The sequence below is a fragment of the Budorcas taxicolor genome, chromosome 5, assembly GCF_023091745.1.
Source record: "Budorcas taxicolor isolate Tak-1 chromosome 5, Takin1.1, whole genome shotgun sequence".
In the NCBI taxonomy this organism is placed as follows: Eukaryota; Metazoa; Chordata; class Mammalia; order Artiodactyla; family Bovidae; genus Budorcas; species Budorcas taxicolor.
The window spans coordinates 112600672-112617962 of NC_068914.1; the positions used below are offsets into that span (position 1 = coordinate 112600672).

At 43.1% G+C, this 17291-nt stretch overlaps 1 protein-coding gene across 2 annotated transcripts in view; it reads right to left on the reverse strand.

Moving 5' to 3' along the window:
* APPL2 (adaptor protein, phosphotyrosine interacting with PH domain and leucine zipper 2) overlaps positions 1 to 17291 on the reverse strand; it is a 55282-nt gene that overhangs the window by 23032 nt on the left and 14959 nt on the right. For both annotated transcript variants that reach the window (XM_052639500.1, XM_052639499.1), the window contains exons 3-8: positions 12894 to 12953; positions 12257 to 12328; positions 6868 to 6955; positions 4294 to 4335; positions 4119 to 4177; positions 3012 to 3158 (exon numbers count right to left, since the gene is read on the reverse strand). In XM_052639500.1, the coding sequence (XP_052495460.1) occupies positions 3012 to 3158; positions 4119 to 4177; positions 4294 to 4335; positions 6868 to 6955; positions 12257 to 12328; positions 12894 to 12953 (468 nt within the window). The remainder of the gene's footprint in view (positions 1 to 3011; positions 3159 to 4118; positions 4178 to 4293; positions 4336 to 6867; positions 6956 to 12256; positions 12329 to 12893; positions 12954 to 17291) is intronic.

The following is a 17291-nucleotide window of genomic DNA, read 5'->3' on the forward strand; positions in this document are numbered from 1 at the left end:
CATCAATAACTACTACTGATAATTATATAGATATTATCATCTGCCTTTTTCCTGTGTGAATGTAGAGTCATCTCTTCAGGGCCAGTATTAGGTCTTATTCACCTTTGGGTCTCCAGCAGCCAACACGGTGACATGCACAGCACCAGCAAGAAGCAGAGAAGCAGTGTGCAGCTCTCAGTGAAGGGAAGGCCACACTGACGGCCTCTTCTCACTGAGCCACGTGTGGCTCTGAACACAGGCCAGACAGATGGTGACCTGGCTGCCAGCTTGCAGAAGGAAAATGGGGCTGAAGATCCTTAAAAGGCCCTTCCAACTCTGACATCAACTTAAAGGGGATCGTGCATGAGGAGGACACAGCAGGGCTGTGGCACTGTGTAGGTGCTGGACACTGGGGGCGGGGCCCTCCTGCTCCCCAACATTCTGACCTGGAAGCAGGTCTTATCTGGGTGGTGGGCATGGAAATCCACCTTTCACCTCTAAGAGGCTAGGAGGTGTCATTGGTACAGTTCTGACATCCTCACACCTGGGCCCCCAGACACCCTGGGGAGGCACATACACCAGTGTACTTAGTTCTTACGGTACAGAAACACAAGGCTCCGGGTATTCCTAATGCGAGGAATACCTGCAGGGAGATGCCCTGGCTCCATGATCTTGGACCCATACAGAGATCAACACTGTAAATGCCACTCTGAGTCCCAGAAATGTTAAACATCAAAGTCTGTTAAATAAGCATTCTACATTTCTGAGGGCACAGCATGAAGGTGGCTTTTCCTCTGCTTCCCCGCCCTGAACTCCTTGGAATTGATACTAAGTCTATACCTCAGCTCCTCTACTATTCTGTAAAGGCTGAGGGCAGAGGCTCATGCAGTCCTTTAAACCACCTGACGGAAGGAAGGCATTCACCACCGGCTTCTACAACCACGTGATGTACGACTCACCCTGTAAATACAACATTTTTTGTGTTCTCATGTACCTGTACACAGATTACAAAACCTCAATCTGTGGGTAGGCATCAAGATTGAATCATAGCTTAATTGGAAACCTGTTTACCGAGGGCCAGAGAAGGAAAAACTGGAGTCAAACCACCTTCACTGAAGTGGATGGTGCTGAGAAGTCTCATTTGGTGCAACATCATCCGAAGCCCTCAGTTTGTGGCCCTCTGTGAAAAGCAGAAGTACTGTGGTCACATGACCATCAGCTACCAAAGCAGATGCTCCGTGGGCAGTGGGTACAGAGGGCTGATGAGGCAGGAGGACAGTGAATGCTTCAGAATCATCCAGAGATTCACGGTGTCAGACAACAACCTCATTTACAGGAAGGAACTATTGTTTTTACCAGAATTTAGAAGTCTGCAGGGTGAGACTTTCATCCAGCCTTCTGTCTTGAAATCTGCATACTTTTCATATAAAAAATGAAACATGCCATCCTCAGTCCTCGAAAACGATGCTGCCACCACCCAACAAGGATGGTGTGCTCTGGTCTGCCTTCCTAGGTGCAGGGGCTACACCGCGCTACTGCACTTGATGTCTTCCCCTCTGCGGCCAGGCTGGGAGATGCGCTAGAATCCTTGGCTGTGAAAGCCAGTGAAACAAGTCAGTATCAAACCCATCCTTCAGGCCTTGTGAGGACCCTCCTCTGACCAACCCAGCTCCCCAAGCACTGACCTGTCAGGCCTGGAGCTGTTCATCTTTCTGAGATGCTGAGTCCAGGTCCTTCCCTGACTTGGGGCCTCTAACTGAGAAAGAATACTGCTCCAAAGGCAAGAACTGCTAATCCAGGAGGTCAGATGTAGAAAGAGGTATTAGTCAGAGAGAACAAGGGAGTACTGGCATTCTCTAACAATGCCAGGACAAGGGCAGGGGCAGAGGGACAGTATTTAGCGGAAGAGGGGAGGGCAGCAGAGTGCGAGTATACACGAGCAGGCACACGTGCCCCTTCCGAGGAAGCTGGGCAGTGCCCGAGGATTTGCTCAGGATTGGGGCCCACAGCTGGACAGCGCTAGTTTCTGGTTTAATGCAGCTTTACTCAGCTGACACACAGATTATATTGCCCTAGTTAAATATTACCTCCAAAGACATAAGCTGACCTTACTGTCCCTACCACTAAACAATGTAACAAACATACTGAGAAGATAGCTGAGCTTAAATGTTTGAAGGTTCTCTCTTATTCTCTTTTTGAATGAAACGGATATTTTATTTTTTGGAAATATATGTATTCTTAAAATGTATTTTAAAAATAATAGATGCTCACATGGGGGGTTTTTTAAAAGTTGCTTTTTTTCTTCTCAACGTTTTGCTTCTTCACATTCCCTTCAGTCCCTAGGTTAACTGGGAAGATTCCCAGGTGTGTTTCTCACATGCCCAAGTGAGGTTTTGGAGCCAAGCTAAGTGGGGCAAACGCAGGGTAGGTAGGGGTGAAGTGCGAGGGCTGGTGTCCCAGGTCAAGGCCTCATCCTGAAACTGTAGCCTCCCTGCAGAGTGTTCAGTAGTCCATGAAATGGGAGGAAGAAGGTGGATCAGTATTCTACAGAGACTTCATCAGGCAGTGGCAATGTTTCCCCATGCCCCAGAAGCCAAGGTGCTGGCAATAACCTCAGCAAGGTTATCTTGTGAGAAGAGCCCTTCCCACACAGAAGACAAAGGAACATGCGGAGTCCTGGGTTGCAGGCCCAGTTCTACCAATCTGGGAGTCAGAGGCTTCTCAGAAAATTGGACCACGCCTGGCTTTCATTGGAATCAGACACAAAGGCCATGCCGGCTCCTCCCCACGGGAGTCCTGGGAACGGGCCATTGTTTCCTGCACATACAGCCTAACAAGTCCAGCTACTGAGGACCCAGCCCCTCTGGAAGCTGTCCAAGTGCTGGCATCTAGTAGCTTCTAGGAAGGCTGTGCATCTGTGTTTTTTTCTCTGATGATGCTTCCATGTCTCCTAGGGGCTTCGTCAGCAGAACACCACGCTGTTCTCCACAGCTGGTCAGGTCTGAGGCCTCGGGGCAGGGGGACAGCCCTACCTGTCCATGGGCAAAGCCCAGCATGGGCTCCATCATGGCTACACGCTTCCTGTACTGCAGCGCATTGAGGGCACAGTAGTATTGAAGGGAGGAAAGGTGCTGTTTTCGCCGGGCTGCTGCCACCTCCTTCACGATTTCAGCCTTCACCTGGTTAAGAGAGGAAAGGAAAACCAATGGCAAGCTGTCCAAAGCAAGCGGCAATTCTGTACGGGCTGGCAACTTCAAAATATGTTTGTTTATTCATTAGAGCAATACTTGTGACAAAAAACATAAGGTTCTCCCCCAACTTTTTAAGAAGTCAAATTAAAAATACCAAAATTAATGGCATCTCAGTGTTTGTGAGGGTGAAGCCAAGAATTTCTGCTGGCAGTACTACAAAGAACTACAGTCCTTTAGGAGAATAATATGGCAGCATGCAATCAAAGCCATACACATTCTGCTTCACTCATAAGACTGTATTCCCAGGAAATCATGGAATGGAAGTGCAAGTTATACATCTGAAAATATTCGATATTCTCCGTGTGTGTGTGTGTCAGTCATTTAGTTGTGTCCAACTCTTTGTGACCCCTTGGACTGTGGCCCGCCAGGCTCCTCTGTCCATGGGATTCTCCAGGCAAGAATACTGGAGTGGGGTGCCATTTCCTTCTCCAGGGGATCTTAACCCAGGGACTGAACCCGGGTCTCCTGCACTGCAGGCAGATTCTTTACCATCTGAGCTATAGGGAAGTCCCCGATATTCTCTATAGCACCTAAGAAGCTAGAAAGCATGAGTTAAAGAATCAGAGGCTACATCCAGGGCAAGGAGATCAAGTGCCTGAGTATATCTGAGTCAGATAATCATATGAGGTATCAAGCTTAAGATAGAATCATTACATGATTATCATTTTACAGTGGTTCCAAGTTCATGTTTAATAAACCAGTTTGAAAAGCCAGAACAGGGAAGCAGAAGTCTACTTAAGAGATTTGGAATAAGTATTTTTAAAAATCCATGTGTAGGAAAAAAAAAATTCTCAGGACACCCTCAATGCCACAAATTCATAACAGGAAAACATAAAAGGAGCTTAAATAAATGAAGTGAAAAGTAACATGGAAGGTAGGTTTTCTTACCTTTTCATTCTCCTTTTTTTTAGGAAGCCTACTATATTTTGCCATTGAGAGGTCATGCTCTAAAAATAAACAGACATTTTAGCACCCAGATGGGTTGAAAGGCAAGAACATTCATTCAGCATCTCTACCCACAGACAAACTAAACCCTCATACCAAGACTAGAGAAGATGCTTACCGCTGCTGGCGAGTCCGAAAAGATCCTTTAAAGTGCTTACTTCTGAATAAGAGAAAAGAAACATCTTAAAACAAAGAAAAAGAAAGTATGCCAACCCAGAGCTCTGTGCTTTCCCAGGAAAATAAAGATATGTACATGGAAGGGGAAAGTCTTCACCAGCACTCCCAGGTCCTGGTGACTGGGGATGCTTGCTTTAATGAAAAACTTCTGAAGCGATCTAGTATACTGTACTTGCAACAAGTCAACACCAATAAATATTACCCCATGTAGGTGCCACACACATCATGTATAAAGATGGCTTAACAAAGTAAGACCAAAAAAACAAAGTCAATGTTAGAGAGCAATGACCATCCAAGGTTAAAAACTTAAAAGCATGAAGATATTTAAAAGGAAGCAACACTTTCTACAATTCTAAAATAATCCATTTTTACTTTATCAACAGAGAAAAGCATTTTCACATTTTCTATGTTGTTTTTTGTCTCAAAACTGCTTTCAGCTTATAAATTTCTCTTCACATTTTTGTTATTCTTTCTAATATGGAGGCTACTTTCTGCCTTTCTATTCTTTTTCTTTCTTTCTCATCTTTTACTTCCCGTTGGAGCAGTTTTAGAGTTTTTTCCTTATCAATTTTAAATCACTTGCTTAAAAACTCTTGCATTATATTCATTCAGATTATGTACTTACTGGTGGGTAAGCAGGCTTCCCAGATAGTTCAGTGGTAAGGAACTCCCCTGCTAATGCAGGAGACCCAGGTTCAATCCCTTGGTTGGGAAGATCCCCTGGAGGAGGAAATGGCAACCCACTCCAGTATTCTTGCCTGGGAAATCCCATGGACAGAGAAGCCTGGTGGGCTACAGTCCATGGGGTCACTAAAGAGTTGGTATGACCCAAGGCAAACCCTTCAAATCTCTGTCTTGGTGTTATCAGAAAAGTATAACAACTTTTTTCATGAATACTAAGAGACTTCTCTTTTCACTATTACTGGATACTTTTATTATCTTAAAAAAAAAATTATCATCCTGGTAAATATTACTGTTCCACAAGTTGAGCCCTCTGGACTAACAAGGGCCATGTCATCAAGGCTGCAGGGCATGTCAGGCTGAGGTTCCCACCAACAAACCTGAGAAACATCAGTTTGACCATACAAGTCGTCAGGGGGGATTCTTCTGTCTCCAAAAGACTTAAGAGTTTGTTTTTCAAATGACACCCCTACATGTTTCTAATAGTTTCATTTAGAGAAAATCTTTTTTTAAAATGCACTCAATGAAGTTTTCAGTTACCACTGGATAAACAGCACAGGACAGGACTGTATTTAGGTCTGGGATTTACATGCGATTATAGATGAGCAACACTAAAAAACCTGAAAAATCCTGCTCAGTTGAGATTTCTCTTCATACAAGCTGACATGTATTACGTTTTATTTATCAAGCATTGCTGCTGCCAAGTGCTACTCTACTTGGGGGGAGTTTAGGGTGACATGATCACAGGGGATCTCAAAGTGAGGGGGAAGAAAGCTTCATGTTTAAGATCTGGCCTTCCATGAATGGCATCTTTTCTGCCTAAAACAAAAACTTTAAGGTGCTGTATTTTTAAAGACGAAGTACTATCCTGAACAACAGAGCCTTCAGTACTCAGGTTCAGACTTTCTGTTCTGCAATTTTTTATATCGGTGTTGTAGAAAATACAATTCTTTACTCTTTGAGCAATGAACATTTTCAATGAAATAAAAACGGACAAAAGGACTAGAAAACCCACATTCCCAAAAGTAATATTAACTAAGTTTTTTCAAGATTATACATTTTTTCACTACCTTCATTTCAAATGATATAAAATTATTCTAAAGTTTTATTTTAGTTGAAGAACCAAAATTAACCCAAAAGAGCAACTAGGCTCTCTGAACTAGTCGCAGGTACTCCCTCCCACTAAATGTGAGCTCCACTGTTGTTGTTCACAGCTACATCCCAGAATCGAGCATGGATACCGCATGGTCCCCACTTTGGCCTTTCCTCCTGAAGCTTCCCACTTACATTCCAAAGTATTCATGGCTCCACAGGAACAGCATGCCTTTACAAATGCCCCCAACATGAGTTTGGGCAAACTCCAGGAGACAGTGAAGGACACGGAAGGAAGCCTGGCTTGCTGCAGTCCATGGAGTCACAAACACTGGACATGACTTAGCGACTGATCAACAACAACCTGTAATATGAGTCTTGTTATCTCTGTCTACTTGGTAAACATTTATTTATCAAAACCCAGCTCAGAGATCTTCTCTAGGAAGCCTTCCTTGGCACCCTACCCTCCAAAGGGTAATAACGCCTTTCTATGTGCGGTTTCTGTTCCCTGTACAGCCCTATCAAGCTGCCCTAGTCACATTACAATTGTTTCCAACTCTGTTTTCTTATTAGCCTTTGACTTCCTTTAGGTGAGCCAAGAACACTGTGAGGATTTAATAAAAGCTGAAAAAGAGGGTATTTCTCAATGATCCACACACTTAAAAGAAATAGTTGCAGAAAAAAAAAATACTAAAAGAATTAATATTCTGAAAGTATATGGCATTGAACTCAGATACTTTACCTGTAAGATCCTTTTCTCGAAATTGTATAATTGGTAGAACCATTGTGTCTGCCAACTGTTTAGCCAGCTCTGTATGGAGAACATTAAGCTGAAAGAAAGAGAAGTCTATTGAAGAAAATAATACCTACTATTTCTGACTCTGTCTTATTTCACCGAGCGATCACACTGAACACTTCCATGTGATTAAAGAGCTCAGTTAGACTTCTCAGCAAATAAATTACCCTTCATAAAGCAGTAAATGACATAGGCAAAGAGGTATTAAAAACCAAAGGCAAGGTTCTAACTGACCAATGCACCATTTAAGTTTGCTAAAGGAATTTCTGAGCCCATGGTTATTGTTTGTTTACTGTGCAAATTCTGGCTCTGTGTTCTTGACATGAGCCACATGTCCCTAGAGAAGGAAAAAGCTCTGATGTGTGGGCAGTAAGGTTAGCACTTTGCCAGGCCTCTGTGTGAGCATGTTCTCTCAGATGGGGCTGAGGTCATACCTTAAAGACTGGCCTGCTCGGAACCTACCTACCTTGCAAGTGTAGGCACTGGGGACCTGGGAAATGCTATGGAGAGAGAAAGCTCCCTGCGGAGACAACCAGCCAGACTGCAGACCTTTCCAGGAGCAAGAAGGCTCTATTCAGATACGCTCCTCCTCACCAGATAATTTTAACAGCTCTTGATTCTTTCCTCTCTTCCATCTCAAGGCCTTACTAAATCCTGTCTTTGTAAAAGGTCTAGGAGAAATAAAAATCATCACCACCAGCATGAACACTTTGGAGCACCTCATGCACCACTTTGTGTGCCCGCTTTCTGTGCTTTTATATCACTTAGTTCCCATCTACTCTGTCAGATGGGTATTATTTATTATACTCAGTTTTATAAGTGGGCAAATAAATATCTAAATCTACAGAGCAAATCAGTGGAACAGCTAGGATGTTAATCCCTGGCTCAGTTCGGTTCAGTTCAGTCGCTCAGTCGTGTCCAACTCTTTGTGACCCCATGAACTGCAGCATGCCAGGCCTCCCTGTCCATCACCAACTCCCAGAGTTCACTCAAACTCACGTCCATTGAGTCGGTGATGCCATCCAGCCATTTCATCCTCTGTCGTCCCCTTCTCCTCCTGCCCCCAATCCCTCCCAGCATCAGAGTCTTTTCCAATGAGTCAACTCTTTGCATGAGGCGGCCAAAGTACTGGAGTTTCAGCTTTAGCATCATTCCTTCGAAAGAACACCCAAGGCTGATCTCCTTTAGAATGGACTGGTTGGATTTCCTTGCAGTCCAAGGGACTCTCAAGAGTCTTCTCCAACACCACACTTCAAAACCATCAATTCTTCGGTGCTCAACTTTCTTCACAGTCCAACTCTCACATCCATACATGACCACTGGAAAAACCATAGCCTTGACTAGATGGACCTTTGTTGGCAAAGTAATGTCTCTGCTTTTCAATATACTATCTAGGTTGGTCATTAACTTTCCTTCCAAGGAGTAAGCATCTTTTAATTTCATGGCTGCAGTCACCATCTGCAGCGATTTTGGAACCCAAAAAAAATAAAGTCTGACACTGTTTCCCCATCTATTTCCCATGAAGTGATGGCACCAGATGCCATGATCCTCGTTTTCTGAATGTTGAGGTTTAAGCCAACTTTTTCACTCTCTTCTTTCACTTTCATCAAGAGGCTTTTTAGTTCCTCTTCACTTTCTGCCATGAGGGTGGTGTCATCTGCACATCTGAGGTTATTGATATTTCTCCCAGCAATGTTGATTCCAGCTTGTGCTTCTTCCAGCCCAGCGTTTCTCATGATGTACTCTGCATATGTTAAATAAGCAGGGTGACAATATACAGCCTTGATGTACTCCTTTTCCTATTTGGAACCAGGCTACTGAGATCTAAAATTCACACTCTTCTCAAAACATTGTCTGGGATACAGTTTGTCTTTCATGCTCACAAAGTGGCCAAAACATTTAACGTGTGGTAGTTGGTAATGAATACAGTGGAAGGCCCTGACTTCCAGATACTATGAGGATGCTCTGGGATTCCTGTTGGGTGTATAAGGAGAAATCACCCAGGGATTGTTTTTTGGGGTAAATGTTAGGCGAAGTTTATTTCAGCAGCGATCAAAGACACACCCACATCCCCCTTTTGCACACAGATCTCCCAACAGATCTGGTCCTTCAGGGTGGTGCTTTCAGAGGCTCTGACAAGATTAAAAACTGGCCTAAGGTCAACCATCTGTCAGGCAAGGGAGCAGCTGGCCAGTCAATGTTCCCCTTGTCTTTCAATCAAGCCAAAGGATGGCAGTTTTTTGTTTTTTGTTTTTCTCCCTGTGGGGGAACACATGAAGACAGCCATGCCAAAAAACACATTAGGATAGAACATGTTAACTACTTTTCCTGAATAACTGCAATAGGAAATGTACCTTTTTTTTTTTTTACTAACAATTAATTAGATGAATTCAATGAACTGGCTCTGCATCAAATGCTCTAATTGTTTACTATAATCTTTATAACAGCTTGGTTAAGTGGACTATCCTGCTTCTGTCATTTACAGATGAAAAAAAACAAAACACAGAGAGGTTAAATGGTTTTCTTTCCAAAGGTTATATACCTCAGGAATGGCAAATTTCCGAATTATTCATTTTCTTCCTAATTTCTTCTGAAGGATCAAGGGATCTGTGTCACCAACTCTTTCCTTTGGGGCCTTGGGAGGTAAGGAATAATCACTTCCAAACACACCACCTCTGCTGAGAAGTATGCAAAGAACACAGACCTTCTCTTGGCTCTTCAGTATCATCACACAGAAAATGGGCAACGCAGCATGCTCCTTGCATGACTCTTTTGAGGATAAAACAATAACGTGAATAAGTAACACTCAGAGGAGAGGGCCTGACACACTGGGCAATGGAATCAATAATGTCAAAAATTTCCTGTCTCAGAGGCACTAAAAATAAGTAATCTAGAAACCTTGCTTTTGGTGAAATCATCAAGGATAAAAATCTCTATATGCCTATAATATCAAAGATCTGAATCCAACACATCCTATTAAATATAAGTGACACAAATCTCTACTTTTAGTTGGATTTTTCAATTTCTGAGTCAAATTACTTCTTTTGAAAAATTGTCAATCTGATATAGACCCAGGTAGAGAAAACTACCTCAAAAGTTACTCTCTACTTCCCACCTGAGTTAACTGCTTTCACTGGTTTAAGTCTTGACATCAACAGGCTTGTGTGAAAAGTCACAGTGCTAAGTTTCCAGAAGGCTATGATACTGCCTATAAAAATCACACTTCCAAGCTTCCATCCTTTTGGAATAATCATTCCCCACTGACAGAGTCATCACTGGCCAGTAAGTTCGTGAAAAGGCGCTCAACATCACTAATTGTTAGAGAGATGCAAATGAAAGCTATAGTGAGGTATAATAAATGCTGGAGAGGGTGTGGAGAAAAGAGAAGGCTCCTATACTGTTGGTGGGAATGTAAACCAGTGCAGCTACTATGGAAATCATGTGGTATCACTTATACATGGAATTTAAAATATGATACAAATGTGCTTATTTACAAAACAGAAACAGGCTCACAGACACAGAAAGCAAACTTAAAGTTACCAAAGAGGAAAAGGTGTGGAAGAATAAGTTAGGAGTTTGAGATTAGCAGATATAAACTACTACATATAAAATAAACAACAAGGTCCTACTATATTCAATATTGTGTAAGAAACTATAATGGAAAGGAATATGAAAGAAAAAATATATATCTGAATCACTTTGCTGTAATCAACTATGTTTCAATAAAAATCAATTCATTAAAAAAAAAAAAAGAAGAATGATCATTCCTGCCCAGGAAAATATAGTTATAAGTAAAGATCTTAAAGTGGAAATCCTAATTTAGGGTTTTCACAAATAACCACATTTCCTTAGCAACTCTCTTTTGGTCAAGAAAACATAACTTCAGTGAGTGCAGACTACCGCTTCTCCCCCTGGGCTATTCATTTACTGTTAACTAAGGAAAATTCTTCTAACCTTCAACAAAATTACTTGTTGCTCTTCCCTAATTCCATTTTCCATTCATCTTCCTCCTCTTCTGGACTAGACATGCATCCATATTATTATACAAAGAGCCCCAGCAGTGGAACAGAGGACAAAGCTCACTACCAACTGGACAGTTTGTATCCACATCCCTAGTGCCTGGAACTGCATCTGCTAAATAGCAGGTGGTCAGTATTTGTTGAATGAATATCAACTTGGTGAACTGAATGAACAGACAACTGGCACAAATTTATGTGAACATTAGTTTCTCATTTTTTAAACTGAAGACAGCGTCACCTTCGTATCAACGGTGGCGCAATGCAATGGCACCTGTGCACTGTCTTGTTTGCTTATTCTCTGAAGATGTTCTATTGTAAGCGCTACAAACGCCTTGAAAAATGAAGTCGTTTACGCTCATCTAATTTGGCAGAGGGTGCTGCCCAGCACCTGTAGCACCTGAGCTCTTAAGTTTTTTATGATCAGGATGTAGACACTTCTCCTATACCAACACATGCTATTCACAAATATTCCAAATATATTATACAACAGAGCCATAAGAACAGTTGTCAAAATCTCTCTGTAGTGGGTTGACTCACACTCCCCGCAAAGGGATGTCTATACCATGTGAATTTTAGGGAAAAGGATCTTTGCAGATACAATAAAGGATCTTAAAATAAGATCACTCTGGGTTATCCAGGTGTGCCCTAAATCCACTGACAAGTGTTCTAATAAGAGAATAGGACACAGACATGGAGCAAACAGATGGTGGCAGGGTAGGGAGAGAAGGCCATGTGAACTCAGGGGTAGAGACGGGGGTGATGCTGCCACAAGTCAAGGAACACCCAGAGTCACCAGGAGTTGGGAGGAGCAAGGACAGATTCTCCTCTGGATGCTCCAGAGAGAACGTGGCCCTGCCAACAACTTGATTTCATACTTGTGGCCTCCAGAACTGTGAGAGAATACATTTCCATTGTTTCAGGCCACCTATGTGTAACTTTATTACAGCAGCCCCGAGACACTAATTCTTCCTCCTTAGGAAACTGAATTTTTAGAAGTCTTTCTTTCAATCTATTGCTATGTGTACCAAGGCCTGTCCCTTCAAGCCAAAATCAAACATAACCGCATACAAATCTCATTTATGAAATGAGCCTTGGAAGATAAGGCTGAGATACCTTCTCAGATATTTAAGTAGATACCTAAAAATAAAAAGTAGGCCGAAATAAAGAGGAAAGAAAGTTCAAAAAAAGAATCAAATAAAAATTTGCTAGGTATACCTATGGCTGATTCATGTTGATGTTTGGCAGAAACAAACACAATTCTGTAAAACCTTTATCCTTCAATCAAAAAAAAAAAAATTGCCATGTTGCCATCTTACCTCATCCACCACTTTGGAAAAATAGTGGAGTGTAGAAATGACCTCTTCATCCCCTTTGCCAAGAGCAAAATTCTAAGACCAAAGGAAAAAAGTGCCAGGTGTTAGCTAAATGCCAGGGGATTCAGCACTATAGCATCATCCCACAAGACACTGCCCTCTACATCGACTTCCTCCCCTCCCAAGAGCACATGACGTCAGAGTGTCTGACTGCAGAGAACCAGAGCTCTCCCTTGTTCTGCCCCAGCCACGCTGTCAGCTGCCTTTCCCAGGCTATCCCGTTGTTGGTCGTCACCCTTCTATCTAGATATAATAGTATCTTTCAGTTTATTGCCTGGAATTCTTAGTGTTGATGCACTTGTAGTCCCTCAAAAAATACGAACCCTTAGGGCAGTTGATTACTTTTGTAAGCTAATTTTAAGAATACATATATAAGAATATATCATAAAGACTTTCGGATAATCATCAGTTAGAATTTATCAGTGGATAAGAAAAGGCAAGAACAAGAAAAAATGGAACTGGCCTATGGAAAAAAACAAAGTTAGAAGGAAGGTCTCTAAAGGATGCCCCCAGAACATTCCTTTGTAAGAACTCCACCTAGGACTCTCTTAAGACATATGCCACATATTTATCAAGTTACCTGTTTTTCATATGCCAGCAGTTGCTTAGAAAGCTGTTGAGTAGCCAGGCACATTTCATTCTGTAGGGAAAAGAGAAAAGTAAGATTTGTTCAGCACACATACAGTCACTGAAAATAATGCCATGTCAGAGAATCCCTTAAACATAATATGTATCTATAAAATAATAAAATACTTTGTTCAGAAATTATTTGAAAGAGAAGACCAAAACAAAAAAAAAATTTTTTTATAAAAAAGCTTTTCTCATACCCACCATTTATAAATCAGTGCTCCTTCTGGTCATTCAGTCAGTAAACAAATGTAGTAAACCACTAAAGTGTGCCAAACATCCAACCAAGGTTTGGTCCCTGCCCTCACAGGGTTTGTTGGGGAAACAGACATTAAAAACTAGTTACAAGCATGATGAGACCCACAGAGGAAAGACTGGGTGCATTAGGAGGCTCTGACGGGAGGGGCTGGATGGTCTCTAATGAAGAGATGTTTCAAGCAGACAGATCCCTGGAGAAAGACCAGGAACTGGCCACAGGGATGAGCTTTCCAGGAGGAATGGGCATGTAGAAAAGCACCCAGCATGTCTGAAAAGCTATAAAGCTGGGTGTAGCTAGAGCTTGGGGTACAGGGTGTGGAAGTGAGACAAGCCTGGCAAGGCAGGCAGAGTGAGGGCATGCAGGACTCTGTGGCCCAGCTGTAAGCAGCATTACAACACGACACATAGTTGGATTCTACCAAAAACACAGCACTAAGTCAGTGTTATCCATGTGTTATCACTGTGCTACCAATGATGGATGGCAATTCAGAAGCACAGCTACAGTGCCTGGGAAGGTCCCTTTTGTACTGTTTTTCACTGGCAGACATGGTCCACTTTCACCTTATTGTATTTCTCTCTCTAATCTCTGGCTACACAGCAGCTGTCTACCACTATCCTCCCAGCATCAACACATCCGGCCTAGAAAACGTGTCTTACATGTCTATAGCTCAGTGAAGGATTCTCTTTAGGTTTAGGGTATACTCCTAAGAGAGGAACGGTGCCAGACGAGGGGAGGGTACTGGCCAGCCTTGACCTCCACTGCTGTTCTAATTCTCCTGGGTTTGCTGTGCCCTAGGGGTGAAGGCCTGAGTTCTGCCAGGGCTTGTTTTATTTTTCATGGGCCTCCTTTGCAAGATCCATCAGAGCCTAATCCCATGGTTTTTTGGCCTTCTTTGCAGATAACTGGTCAACCTGTTCCCCAGTTTCCTTCTTCTGTCCCAAGAAACAGCCATCAGTAGACCCTGAAATGCGGTATGCTCTCTTCTCCCCCAGGATAAAGTCAGCAAACATAACGAAAATTCCCAGCTTTGGCATCCTACTGGGGTGCCACCACTTTGAAAACAAACTAGAGCTGGCAGTCATGTAGCCAAGAGGGAGGCAAAGGAACAAATCCAGAAGCACTGCGCCTGGACCTAGACAGGAGTGTGCAACTGTTCTCGGCACAGAGAAGCACTCCACAAGTGCTTATGAATGAGGAACAGACACAGCGAGAAGCCTCATCTAATTTCAAGTCTTTAAACAATGCCTGGGATCACAGCATAAGGACGAAAATACTTCCTAATCGTATAAGGCAACATCACAAACAAGGGGGGGATAGAATACAGAGCGGACGGGGATGATGCAGTCAGCCAGGAGACAGTCTGCGCACCATCTTCAGCAGTGCTGTTCTGACGGTCGGGGTGCAGGGGAACAAGGGTCTCAGCCCATTCACTGAGCTGCTACTCTGCTGTGTGAGAAAACCTCCTACTCCTCTTCTTTGAGCTCATGGCAGTGGGTCTGAGATGGATCTATTCAAGTCACCCCAGACAGCACAATGGAGACTATGATTTGCAGAGCCACAGAATCATCCTAAGCACAGCAGTGAACATTTACAGAGCTCTTAATTCAAGCCAGATACCACACACTAAGTGCATTCTTGGCATTGTGTCATTTCATCCTGGCAACCCTGTAAGGCAGGTTCTAACTATTAACTTGATTTTACAGAAGAAATGGAGGCACAGAGACATTAGGCCATCTGCCCAAGGTCACACAGCTAGTTAGCAGCAGGACTGAGATATGAGTCCAGGTCTGTCTGAGTCTAAAACCCACACTCTTAAGATCCTAAGTCCTGCTAAGACAAAAGACCTGAGAAGACCACAACTTTGGGCTAGAGATGACACACTTTTCCTATAAAAGGCCAGAGAGCAATTATTTTTGACTCATTGGACGGATGGTCTCTGTCATGACACAAAAGCAGCCATAAATAATTCATGGGCAAAAGAGTGTGGCTTTGTTCCGATAAAACTTTATTTACAAATAAGAGCCCAGTCCAAGGGTCATAAAGTGTTGGTCCTGTTTAGACAGTAAACGTCTCACAGATTGTCCTCGGCCTCACCTCCCTCAGAAGGCTCTCCATGAAGCTACAACTCTTCAGAGTCAGGAACAGATTCTGCACTTCTAGCCCATTCTTTTCTTTATTGTAGCTAAGTCTAAAATATTACTGCCTCATATCTGCCTCCTTAGAGACCAATCAACATGATAACCACACTCCTTGCTTTCATAACAAGCAAGGGCCACAGGCTGCTTGAATCCTTCTCTGCTTTGGAGGGTCCTGGCAAGCACCCTCACATGTAGTGGAGATACCTGCCAGGGAGCTGCCGGCACCTGACAGTGTCCAGGCCTGGGGGGGGTGTTCATGGGGAGAGGTGCTCATGCGCTATGTGCACAACGCCACTGAGGCGCAGGGAGAAGGGGCAGAGCAAACACCACACGACTGCTTCCAAAACTCCTGTGCACAGTGGCCTCTGCCAGGTCTCCACTAGAAACAGTTTCTGAAAATCCTGTGTATTTCAGATGTGTGTGATTCCAGGCACCAAGATTCTGTTCTACAAGCATGACTCCATCAAAGACAAATACATGTTACAAAATGGCCTGTCACCTGCCCTGAAAAGAAATGAAACTCCCCTGTACAGAGCACATGATATGAAGTCTTTTTAAACTAGACCAACTTTAATCTTAACTCATACTTAATCTATTGTACACAAAGGTTTCACGAAACGCTTTACCAACATCAATTAATTAATCCACACCCTGTGAGGTAAGCCTGCCTAATTATCTCTGCAATAAGACCTGTAAAACTGGAACTTGTGTGAAGAGTAAATATTAGTAGTAACAATAATAAAAGTAGCTGCTAATATTTACTGAGTCTTTTCTAAGTACCTGAATTGCTGTTAAGCATTGTTTATATACCATCACATTTAATCCTTATAAGGCACTTACAATATAGAGAATATTCTTACTTTCATACAAATGAGGAGAAAGGTTCCTCTGTAACTACACAATTAGTAACCAGAATGGCAACAACTCGACTCAGAACTGTCAGACTCAAAATCTAAAGCGCAAGTTCTTAACAATATATTGGGTTGGCCAAAAAGTTCATTTATAAAACCCAAAAGAACTTTTTGGCTAACCCAATACTATTCCTATCCAAAGTCCAAAACTGTACTTAGTTATACTCCGTGGGCAGGTCTCGTAGGGCCTATAAATATCAGCATAAATTCTCTATTCTTCTAGCTGTAGCTCAGCAAAAGCAGTGGTCTAAAATGTAGACTCTATGGATAATGGAGCTCTGGGAGTAGAGTCCTTCAGCACTCTGGGATAGCGCTCTGGTTACTATCTACTCTATCAGATGTGTCATAGGAATCCTTAGAGAGAGAACCTGACGAAGGGTTTACTGACAGAATGTTCTATTTAAACAGCACTTCGCAAGGCTGGTGCCAAGCAGAAAGTCCAGTGGTTGACAAACCCAGGAGGAAAACTGAGATTTGGACAAAGAACTGTTTACCTCATGGTGGCATGGAGCACTCACCAACTGCAACTGTCACCTGAAACCGCCTGAAGGCCCCTGGACAGGAAAGGAGAGGCCGGGAGTGGGGGCAGAGGAAATCCACTAGGGTCACCGTCACAGCATAGGCACTGCTGTGATCTCCACCAAATATCTGGCCAGAAGCATTACCTAAAGTCAAGTGGTTGAGAGTCTCATTCATCACAGCACTACCAGCAAGCTGATGGGATCAGGAGCCCAGGCTGGAGCGCAGCAAGAAGAAAGGTTAGAGAGCCCTGACTGGGGCAGGCCCTGAGGGATGCCTGCTGAGGACTCCGACAGTACTCTGCAGGTACCAGGGAAGCCCTGAGGAACCTGGGCAGGAGAATAACAAGGTCAGATGTGAGCAGAATTCCGTAAGTGGCTGTGTTGTAAAAGAAACCTTGAAGGGAGAAAGAGGATGACATGAGAGTCAGGAGACCATTTGAAGTTGAGTGAGAAAGAGAAAAGGCTGAAGCCAACGACAGAGGATTAGATGGCTGGATGGCATCACCGACTCGATGGACCTGA